We start from the raw sequence: 12,308 nt of genomic DNA, 5'->3' as shown, positions 1-12,308 counted from the left end.
TTCAGATTTTTCATCATTACTGTATAGGAATGCCAGAGATTTCTGTGCATTAATTTTGTATCCTGCTACTTTACCAAATTCATTGATTAGCTCCAGTAGTTTTCTGGTAGCATCTTTAGGATTCTCTATGTATAGTATCATGTGACAGCTTTACTTCTTCTTTTCCAATTTGGATTCCTTTTCTTTTTTGTCTCTGATTGCTGTGGCTAAAACTTCCAAAACTTTGTTGAATAATAGTGGTGAGAGTGACAATCTTGTCTTGTTCCTGGGCTTAAGTGGAAATGGTTTCAGTTCTTCACCACTGAGAACGATGTTGGCTGTGGGTTTGTCATATATGGCCTTTATTATGTTGAGGTAGGTTCCCTCTGTGCCTGCTTTCTGGGGGGTTTTATCATAAATTGGCGTTGAATTTTGTTGAAAGCTTTTTCTGCATCTATTGAGATGATCATATGGTTTTTCTCCTTCAATTTGTTAATATGATTTATCACATTGATTTGCATATATTGAAGAATCCTTGCATTCTTGGGATAAACCCCACTTGATCGTGGTGTATGATCCTTTTAATGTGCTGCTGGATTCTGTTTGCTAGTATTTTGTTGAGGATTTTTGCATCTGTGTTCCTCAGTGATATTGGCCAGTAGTTTTCTTTCTTTGTGACATCTTTGTGTGGTTTTGGTATCAGGGTGATGGTGGCCTCATAGAATAAGTTCGGGAGTGTTCCTCCCTCTGCTCTATTTTGGAAGAGCTTGAGAAGGATAGGTGTTAGCTCTTCTCTGAATGTTTGGTAGAGTTCACCTGTGAAGCCGTCTGGTCCTGGGCTTTTGTTTGTTGGAAGATTTTTAATCACAGTCTCAATTTCAGTGCTTGTGATTGGTCTGTTTATACTTTCTATTTCTTCCTGGTTCAGTCTCTGAAGGTTGTGCTTTTCTGAGAATTTGTTTCTTCCGGGTTGTCCATTTTATTGACATATAGTTGCTTGTAGTAATCTCTCATCCTTTGGATTTCTGCAGTGTCAGTTGTTACTTCTCCTTTTTCATTTCTAATTTTACTGATTTGAGTCTTCTCCCTTTTTTTCCTGATGAGTCCGGCTAATGGTTTATCAATTTTGTTTATCTTCTCAAAGAACCAGCTTTTAGTTCTGTTGATCTTTGCCATGGTTTCCTTCATTTCTTTTTCATTTATTTGTGATCTGATCTTTATGATTTCTTTCCTTCTGCTAACTGTGGCATTTTTTTGTTCTTCTTTCTCTAATTGCTTTAGGTGTAAGGTTAGGTTGTTTGAGATGTTTCTTGAGGTAGGATTGTATTGCTGTAAAGTTGCCTCTTAGAACTGCTTTTGCTGCATCCCATAGGTTTTGGGTTTTCATGTTTTCATTGTCATTTCTTTCTAGGTATTTTTTGATTTCCTCTTTGATTTCTTCAGTGATCTCTTGGTTATTTAGTAGTGTATTGTTTAGCTTCCATTTGTTCGTATTTTTTACAGATTTTTTCCTGTAATTGATATCTAGTCTCATAGCATTGTAGTCAGAAAAGATACTTGATACTTTTTTCTTTTCCCCTACCCAGGTACATGGGGAGTTTCTTGCCTTTTGGGAAGTCTGAGGTCTTCTGCCACTGTTCAGTAGGTGTTCTATAGGAGTTGTTCCACGTGTAGATGTATTTCTGATGTACTTGTGGGGAGGAAAGTAATCTCCACGTCTTACTCCTCTGCCATCTTGAAGGTCTCCTCCTTAACGTTTTTTTTAAGTAGATGTTTTTCTTGAAGGGCTAGGAAAACTGGGGAGGCAATATTTTTATGCCTATTATAGAGCTGTTTAATGAGTAACTTAAGGTAAGAAATGTTATGCTTTTAGCATTCTATATTCAAATTAGGACCGATGGTGCCTTCTCTGAGCTCTGTGGGACTCTTTTTTTTTAATGACTTTTAAAATTTTGTCTCTCTCTACTGTAGATAATCCAGAAAATCCTTTTGATTTTTAAATATTGTCAGGCTGACCACTGTATTGTGTGTTGCCATGCAATTCTAGCCCACATTTGTATTTGTAATTGTCTTAGTAATCCTTGGCTGATGAGAGAAGAAAGTATACTTAATATGTAATGATATATTTGCTTGCAAGAGAAGGCCAAAGGCTGTCACTGTGCAGTGTCTAAAAGATGTCTCCACAATTGGAATAAAGAATAGCAGGACAACCCCAGAGGACCCATACTTTAGTCTGTATCATATTCATGTTTCAAGCAGCAATTTGCTACTCAGAAAACAGGCTGTCTCTGTCAGCATGAAATTATTGTTATTAAACAGAGTTTTAGTTTTAATATGAATATATATTTTTAGAACTATGGAATAAAGAGTTATAAACATAAATAATATATACCACCATTGATGTTTATATTTAATTAAGTAATTTAAATAGAATAACATATTAATACTGTGGGGTATAGAAGAATTGTTTTTCACTTTATAATGAACTAGATACAACTCAAGATTAAAAAACAGTGATTTAGCACCTGGCAAGTTTTCAGTAAATATTAGTAGTTAGCGTTTTGGTTTTACATTCTAGGAGTTTTCAGTAACACACTAGGGTCCTCTTACCATTTTCCTTTCCCCACACTTCGGCTGCATTCAGTCCTGCAACTCAGGCAAATTGCCCCCTTCTTCCCCCACCCACAGCGGCTCTCAGTACAGTCCATGGCAATGGCCCGATTACCAGTCCATACACATGGTATGTGCCACCCTCTTTTCTGCAGTGCTGCCCTCTAGGACAGCATTCTCTTCTGCTTTTTCACCCTCCTCCTTTGTTTCTAGTTTTTGTTCCTCTTGTTCTTTAAGCACTAGCGTTCTCTGATGTTCTTCCTTTACCCATACCTCTCTTTGTTCATTATATCTTTAACTTGAATTTTTAAATTAACATACAGAAAAATCGACTGTGTGTGTGTTTGTGTAGTGCTGTGAATTTTAACACATGTATAGATTTGTGTAACCACTACCACAGACAGGACACAGAACAGTTCCATCACCCCTTGTGCTGTTCATTTGCCGTCGTTCCCTCCCCCATCCCTAACCCTTGGTGATCACCAACTGGCTTGTTCTCCATCAGTATAGTTTTGTCTTTTGGAGACTATCATATAAATGGAATCACACATATGAACTTCTGTAGTGTTCCATTTTTATTTTTCTGTTGCGCTTTTTGCTATATATCTTTGTACAGATTGTATTTGTGGTTACTAGGGATGACAATATATATCCTTAACATTCTACAGTCTGCTTAGAATCAATATTTTATCATGTCTAGTGGGGTATAGTAACCATACCACCATAAAGGTCCCTTTACCCTTCCCTCCCGTCAGTATGGTGTATGATACTTATGTTCATTGAAAACCAGATGTTGTAAGTTTTGCTTTCAACTGTCAGATAATTAAAGAACTTAATTGGAGAAGGATCTATTATATTTACCCAAATGTTTATCATTCTGTTGCTCTTCATTTCTGATGTACCAGATTTTCTGCTGGTGTGATTTCCTTTCTGTCTGAAAAAGTGCCTTCAGTTTTTTTGTGTGGGGTCTGTAAATTCTCTTAGCACTTCATCTGAGGATACCTTTCTCTCACCTTGATCCCCAAAGGATATTTTTGCTGGATATAAACTTCTGTGTTGACAGTTTTCTTTCGGCATTTTAAAAATGTTGTTATACATTCTTCTGGCCTCCATGATTTCTGGTGAGAAATCCACAGTCTTTCAAATCTTTGTTTTCCTAGAAGTAATATGTTATTTTGGGGGGTGGTTTTCAAGATTTTTTCCTTTGTTTTTAGTGTTCAGTGGTTTGGGTTTGATGTGTCCAGACGTGGATTTCTGTGTGTTTATCTTTTGGGGGGTTTTCCGAGCTTCTTGAATGTATAGGTTTGTGTTTTTTGTCAAACTTAAGAATTTCAGCCGTATTTCTTCAAATATTTTTGTGCCCCACACTCTTTTCTTCTCCTTCTGGGCCTCTGATGACATGAATGCTTGACCTTTGGGTACTGTCCCGTAGGTCCCTAAGGCTATGGTCATCCCCCTGCCTTTTCTCCTCATTGTTCAGATTTGATTGTTTCTTTTGACCTGTCATCCAGTTCACTGCCTCTTTCCTCTGTCATCTCCATTCCGCTATTGAGCCCATCCAGTGAGTTTTTCTAATTTTGATTCTTGTAGTTTTCAGTTTTGCAATTCACATTTGGTTCTCCTCTATATTTTCTGCTTTTTTTGTTTTTAATTTTTTTCTGAAACTTTTGTTTCAAGAGTGTTCACTTTTACTTGTTGGGGCATTTATATTATAGCTGCTTTAAAGTCTTTGTCAGATAATTCCAACAGCTGTGTCATTTCAGCCTCGGCATCTGCTGATTGTCTTTTCTGATGCATCTTGAGGTTTTCTGGTACTTCGTGTACTGAGTAATTTGGGATTTGATCTTGATTATTATGAGACTCGGGTTCTGGTTTAAGAGGAACTTTTATTATTTACTTGGCCACTGTTTCTCCTTCTGTTTTCCTGGGTGTTTATCTCGGTCTCTTATTTTTTTCCTTCCATATTTTGTCCTCTGTAACCTCCTTCTGTGACTTCTGGGAGACTATTCCAGTTTGTTTTCTAACTAAATCTTTTATTTAGATTACAATCTGTTTAACTGCCTTCACTGCGGTTTTTGATTTGACAAGTGTGTTTCTACCTGGAGCACTGTTTCTAGTAACTTAGGTCGGTCCCTCATTGTGGCTCTCTGTTCTGTTGTGTTGATTTAGTGTCCTCTTGAATCTTGTTTTAAAAACAGAAACCAGTTTCTCAAGCCTTGTCCTTTTCTGGAAGGAATTGTGTTTTCTAGGGCCAAAGGGGTGAGGGAGGGGGAGCAGATGCTCCCTCTTTATTTACACCTGTTGGCTCTTTGCTCATCTTCACACACACATGTCAGTGTCTGTCTGTTGTAAGAAGTTGGGAAGGGTTCTAACTCAGCATAAGCCTCTGTTACACACGTTTCAGCCTGGATGAAAGACTGAAAGGCCGTGGGGTTGATGGTGGGGAGGAAGAAGGAAAGGAGCCTGTGCTTTCTGCCCAGCCTGGCCCACCTGTTCCTGCTTAAAATGGGAGCAGGTATGGCCAAGGGGCTTTCTCCTAGGCCTCCGAAGCTCGAGTGCTCCCAGAGGCTCTGCTTGGGTGTGCGGGGACTCCCTGCCAGCCGCCCTGCCATAGGGTGCCTTGGCCAACGTGTTACTTTTCCTCTAGCTGAGTCACAGATCGGTCTGTCCTTCTGTTCCTGGTGTCCTAGTGTACAGAAAAGTGTATTATTAGAGGTTATCACCCACCCCATGTTTAGTTTCCATTGTAGGGAATAAAGGGAGTTAAACTAATGCCCTCAAGAAAAGCTCTTTCTTCACCGTTTGGTTTTTTTAATGCTTGTCTTCAGACGTCATTAGCAATTAAGTGAAAGGCATAAAAGCATAATGACTTTGCGAGTGCCAGCATCCATTATGAGTGCAAAAGGAACCAAATTTATCTGAAAATACGCAGCATACTCTCTGCCCTTGTGTAGATGTTACTGAGACTGTAACCGAGCCTAGAAGAAAATTAAATATATTTGGATCCAGCTGTGTTGGCACCGTATAATATTTCTCACCGCTTTTTGATGCGAAAATACTTTCTTTTGTCCATTTTTTTCCTTTCTGTGTTGGAATGGCACTTGGTATCTCGAATGAACACGTGACAGAAACATAAGTTCCTTCTCGAAACCAAGTGCAAATACTTACTGGGAAGTAAAATACCAATTGCTCTTTGGAGGCTGTACTTGGAGGGATCTGAAAGAGTCAGCTGGTTCTTTCTTAACCTGTGTTTAATTTGCTCGTAACTGACTGTGGTTGGGGAAATTCCCCCCTTAGAAGCCACTAGGCTGCAAGGTGGGAATTCTCCCAGGCTCCCTGCCCTTGGAAATCGCCTTCTGAGGTCATACTGACGAGTGAATTTGATCAAACCAACCAACAGCAGTGGCAGTGCAAACCTTTTAAAAAGTGACTTGGCGGTATGTTTCAAAGTCCATGTGGCAGTCAGAATCACGCTTAATTAAGAAAACGATAGAAAAGAAGGAAGATGATAATGGAGGAAAGAATTCATTGACTCATTATGTGGAAATATAGAAGCATTCTACATATCCCATAATGGGCTATTTTTAATGAATGTTTATTTTAATGGAATGAATATTTTGTAACCATTAGAAATTATAACTGTGAAGACTGTGTAACAACACGAAAGCGTACAAATGATATGTTAACAGGGGGCAAAAGGCTCATATGTTGCAATGATATAAAAATACAGGGCTTCCCTGGTGGCGCAGTGGTTGAGAGTCCACCTGCCGATGCAAGGGACACGGGTTCGTGCCCCGGTCCGGGAAGATCCCACGTGCCGCGGAGCGGCTGGGCCCGTGAGCCGTGGCCACTGAGCCTGCGCGTCTGGAGCCTGCGCTCCGCAACGGGAGAGGCCACAACAATGAGAGGCCCGCGTACCGACAAAAAGAAAAAAACATATGTTTATGTCAAATCTTAGAAGGGAATCCACAGGAGTGGTTACTGGGGTGTGTGGATAATTTTATACTTTTCCCCCTCTCATTTATAAACTGCTATTAAATGATTTTCATCACCTAAAAATGGAGGGTTTTTTGTTTGTTTTTTAAAGCAAACTAGTAATCAGATGAGGTTTACCAACCAATATGAAAAACTCTGTGTTTGGTCTGAGATGAAAACATTAACCCCTTCAGTGTTGACTACTGATTTTTGCTTAGCTAATCTTCTACCGATTTTGTATTTACCTCTGTTATGAATATTTACAAATTTAATGAGAACTCTATCCAGAAACCCAGTTAACATATAACAGCTGACATATTGTATTTAGTATCTGACAAGGAGTATTTTGCACTTGACTTTCTTATAGTGCTAGAAGCTTATTAAGTGTAAATTTTATATTACATGTTGAGACATTAAAAGATACCATGCAATCTCAGCTGTAGTCGTTTGCATGAGAACAATGGACCAAGCAACTCCAGGAAGCATAGCTTTTACTATGGAATATCCTGATAGGACACGAGGAATGGAACTTAAAAATACCGACTTTTATATATGCGACTCTGTCTAAACTCAGTGTGTTCTGTGCTGACTGGACAGAACCTGAAACGATGGATCCAAGTCCTCGCGTCACATTTTAGGATGAATATGGTGTCCAGTGCATCAAGATGTCACGAGATCTAGAAATCGCTTCCTCTGACAATCTGTTAATGTTCAGAGCTAAGTGTCTGTAGCTGAGAAGACAAGACTAAGGAGTTATACGAGGAGAATTGTCTTCTGGAAGGAAGAACACTGGAATTGTGTTGTTCTAGAAATAGAAGGTGAACGTTAAAAGCAGGCAGATTTTCAGCTCGAAATATAGAAACTTATAATTACAGGCACCTTCCAGCTCAGCCATGGAATTGATTTTCTCACGAGCTTCCCTGTTACTGGCACGGGGTTGGGTGGGGAGCTGGGTCGGAGGGGGATTGTTAAGGGGGAGGAGCTACAAGATGATCCCCTGACTTCTTGCAGCTGGAAAATTTTGTTATTCTAAGTCATTTTGCTTTGTCTTCGCAGCAGGTCTCCCTGCCTGCCCGCCTTCCTCCCTCCCTCCCTTTTTTCTTCCTTTCTGGAAAATCCTGGAAGTATCATGATACTGTAAACTTCAATTTTTTTTTCTAATTTATATATATATATTTTTTCAAACAACTTTTTATTGAAGTATAGTTGATTTACAATGTTGTGTTAGTTTCAAGTGTATAGCAAAGTGATTCAGTTGTATATATATATATTTTTCAGATTCTTTTCCATTGTAGGTTATTACAAGATATTCAGTATAGTTCCCTGTGCCATACAATAGGTCCTTGTTGTTTCTGCTTTACATTTTTAGTTGAGGTATAATTTACATACAACAAAGTGTACAGACCTTAGTGTTCAGTCCATGCATTTTGACAACGGCATACGTTTGTGAGAATATTTAGAGCATTTCCATCGTCCCAGAAAATTCCCTCTTCTCCCTTTCCAGTCAGTCCCCTCCATCCCCACCCCAGAGGCAACTGCTTTCTGATTTCTATCTAGTAGATTAGGTTTGTCTTCATACTTTATATAAATGGAATTATTAAGTATATATTACTTTCTTATTTTCGCCAACAAAATGCTTTTGAGATTTATTTTTTATTTAGCCAACAAAGTAACAGTTGTTACAGTTATAAGCAGCTCTTTGTTTTTTATTACTGAACAGTACAGATACCACAGTTGGCTTATCCATTCCCCTATTGATGGATATTAGGTGGTTCCTAGTTTTGGGTTCTCATGAGTATCGCTGTTGGGTATATTTTTGTACAGGTTTTTTTTTTTTTCTTTTTGCGGTACGTGGGCCTCTCACTGTTGTGGCCTCTCCCATTGCGGAGCACAGGCTCTGGACGCGCAGGCTCAGCGGCCATGGCTCATGGGCCCAGCTGCTCTGCGGCATGTGGGATCTTCCCGGACCGGGTCACAAACCCGTGTCCCCTGCATCGGCAGGCGGACTCTCAACCACTGTGCCACCAGGGAAGGCCTGTACAGGTCTTTCTGAGAAACATGTTTCTATTCCTGTTTGGTAAATTCCTAAGGGTGAAATTTCTGGGTCATAGAGTAGATATATGCTTAGCTGGAGTAGAACAGACAAATATTTCTTCAGTTAACTTTGTGCCAAATCATCCCCAACAATTAGTATTGTCAGTTTTGTTTAATATAAATTTATTTATTTATATTTGGCTGCGTCGGGTCTTTGTTGCTATGCACAGGCTTTTTCTAGTTGCGGCGAGCGGGGGCTACTGATTGCGGTGCACAGTGGTTAAGAATCCGCCTGCCAGTGCATCCAGGAAGATCCCACATGCTGCAGAGCAACTAAGCCTGTGCGCCACGACTACTGAAGCCTGCGTGCCCTAGAGCCTGCGCGCTACAACTACTGAGCCCGTTTGCTGCAACTACTGAGACCTGTGCACCTAGAGCCCGTGATCTGCAACAGGAGAAGCCATCACAATGAGAAGCGCATGCACTGCAACGAAGAGTAGCCCCCGCTTGCTGCAACTAGAGAAAGCCTGTGCATAGCAGTGAAGACCCAACACAGGGGGAAAAAAAAAAAAAGATTTCCATCTTGGGCAAGCAAAAATGAATGGTGGTGCCATTAACTGAGGCAGTGAAGATAGGGGAGTCCAGTTTGAGGGAAGATGAAGAGTTTAGTTTTAGAGACCTTGAGAGTCAGATATTTGTAGGAATTTCAAGGTAGAGATAAGTAGTAAGCAGTTGGCTATATGAGTCAAGGAGTTTTGGAGAGCTATGTAGAGCAGAAAAAAATGTTTTAATTTAAAAATATTTAAATTAAATTTTAATATTTTAAATATTAAAATATCTAAATTACTGAATTTAAATATTTTAAATTTAAATATTAAAATTTTAAGTTTAAAACTAAAATAGAATAGAAATACACAGAGTTCTGGGGATCACCAACATTTAAGAGCAAGAGGAGACTAGACAGAGCTTACAGATAAGTGAAAGGGAAACTGGGAGAGTATGTCATTGAATACAAGGAAATAGCTATGAAAGGATCGTTAAATAATAGTGAAATATTTTCTAGGCAGGTGTTGTACAGATAATATTGGGCAAATTTGGCTTAGTTCCACTTTTCTAAGAAGCAGCAAATTATTCAATGCTTTGAAATTATTCAATGCTTTTATCTTTTACACTCCATTCACACCCTTTATCTTTTAGTATTTATCTTGCTGTATATTAGGCACTCTCCTAGGGATAGGAGATACAGAGATGAATAAAAGTTAGTGTCTGTCATACTCCTGTAAAAGACATGCAAACAGATCATTCAATACAAACAAAAAGGGTCTCTAAGTAAAAAGATTGTAGGAAGTGCTGTAGGAGCTGGAAGAAAGACCTCCCAACTCTTCTGTGCCTTTCACATGCTACTCTTTTTGCATGAGTCGCACTATTCCTGCTTCACCCACATACATGGCCGTCAAAACTGAGCTCAAACAACTTTCTGAAAGCTTCCTTTGACTTGCTTGTGGGTTTTATTTCATTCTTTAAGAAAAATGGTAACGTATTGGACAACTTATCTCTAAAGCAATCACTAAAAAGGGACAGAGGGAAGGAGGGAGGAAAAAGAACCAAAACTGGGGAAAAAAATAGTATATAGAGCTCATTATAAGAAATTCAAATAAAACAGTTAATACAAGGAAGATCACCCAGGATCACACCACCTAGAAATAGTCATTATTAACATTAGGTTAATGTTGTCTGGATATATCCTTACAGGTTCTTATGTATAAAAGGAGGGATAGAAATAATTTTACATAATTAGGGTCATATTATATATGCTATTTTAATATTAAGTGCTTAATTTCACTTTTAAAAGATAAACTTCAGGGGCTTCCCTGGTGGCGCAGTGGTTGAGAGTCCGCCTGCCGATGCAGGGGACACGGATTCGTGCCCCGGTCCGGGAGGATCCCACATGCTGCGCGCGGAGCGGCTGGGCCCGTAAGCCATGGCCACTGAGCCTGCGCGTCCGGAGCCTGTGCTCCGCGACGGGAGAGGCCACAACAGTGAGAGGCCCGGGTACTGCAAAAAAAAAAAACAAAAAACAAAACTTTACATGAAGAGTTCTCTCCAAGAGGTAGTAATTGCTAAAAGATCCATTTAAGGTTAACAAAATAATAATGTAAAACATTGAAGCTTTGGTGATTTTTACAAAGCTGTAAGTCTCTATGTTTTACTTTCCAACATGCTTGATATGACCCTGCTGAGAGTGATGAAGAAATTAACATCTTAGCTGCTGCCACCGCCCCTCAACTGCTTCCTGCTTTTCACCTATAATTCCATTGTCACTGTTTATTATGTTTGTCTACTTTTCTGTAACCTAATCCATATGCTTATTTGTTCTCAGCTCAGTATTTAAATGGATTCAGTTCTCGCCGTCATCTCTTATGTCATGGCCTCTGGCTTCTCCAGCCCAGAGTTCTGTATTTTTAGTCACCTCTCGGTTGCCTAGATTTCATCATCAAGTAGTTTTCTTAAGAAGGATCCCAGTGGTCCCTGAAGTCCTCTATACCGTCTGTCTGCCGTCTTTATACTCCAGTGACAACTTGGCTGGGCATAAATTTGTTGGGTCATGCTTTCTTTCCCCTGAACTTTTGACATTTCTCCTCTGTCTCCTGGAATTGTGTTGAACTCGTTTTTTTCTTTACTACTCCTTCCCTCCCGACCCCACCCCCAACCTTTAATGAATCAGAATTGCAGTTTTCAGAGAATATACATGAGTTCTTTAAAAGCTTCTCACTCACTGCAGTTGAGAGAATTATTACTAGGAAGGACCACCACAGCTATGAGACTGATGTGAGCCAAGGTATTTTTGGAGTATTAACCATGCATCTTTGTTTTCCTTTATAGAGATAATTGATGACCTTGCCAACCTGGTGGAGAATACCGATGAGAAACTTCGCACCGAAACCAGGCGTGTGAATCTGGTGGACAGGAAGTCCACGTCTTGTGGTAAGAGATTGCTGTAGTTATAGCTCTGCCTCTCTAATCATTTGCGGATAAGCTTCCCACGTTGGTCTCGTTTTACCGCAGGGATTTGGTTGCTCTTCTAGTACAGCCAGTTTCATGTGATGAAGCATTGAAATTGCTAGAAGATCCCTAAATCTTGTTAAAATGAAATGAATTGTTATGAGGACAGGGGAAGTATAATGCGTTGTTAATCTTTTTTTTAATTTAAAGTAAGAAACCTTCCTGTATACTTACCGAAAATAACAGTTTGGGAAATTCTGTGACATCACGCAGGCTGGTGGTGACAGATCTCATGGGTTTTAAAGGCGATCTTGCTTGTTTTGTGCCTGTTTTAGTCACAGGCTTCATTGTTGAAGCTTGAGCTATAGAGCAGTTAAGAGCACAGATTCTAAAGTCCAGATGAGTGTATATCCTGTTATTTAGTGAAGTTATCATTTCTTAATACCTTGTACGTAAAATGAGGAAACACAGGCCAAAATGAGAATCACTGGGCATGACTCTTAAAGTGCTGATTCCCTGGCCCTCCCGTCGAGATTCTGATTGAGTAGGGCTAGGTTGGGGCTCAAGAGCGTTCATCATTTAACAAGCGCACCAGGCACTCCCGATGTGGGTCCTTGCTCTCCGGCAGAAGTTCTGATGCACGTGTTTGTGGGGTTTCAATGATCTCTTGCTTGTGCCTTGCCCACAGGTAAGTGACAATGAATGGT

General features: G+C 39.8%; 1 protein-coding gene across 1 annotated transcript in view; it reads left to right on the top strand.

Moving 5' to 3' along the window:
• STX8 (syntaxin 8) overlaps positions 1-12,308 on the top strand; it is a 240,326-nt gene that overhangs the window by 133,682 nt on the left and 94,336 nt on the right. The window contains exon 7 of the mRNA XM_065897507.1: positions 11,482-11,583. Coding sequence (XP_065753579.1) covers positions 11,482-11,583 — 102 coding nt within the window. The remainder of the gene's footprint in view (positions 1-11,481; positions 11,584-12,308) is intronic.

Source organism: Phocoena phocoena, chromosome 19 (genome assembly GCF_963924675.1).
Source record: "Phocoena phocoena chromosome 19, mPhoPho1.1, whole genome shotgun sequence".
NCBI lineage: Eukaryota > Metazoa > Chordata > Mammalia > Artiodactyla > Phocoenidae > Phocoena > Phocoena phocoena.
Note: the sequence above shows the minus strand (reverse complement) of the source record. Positions and strands in the feature narration are given on the sequence as shown.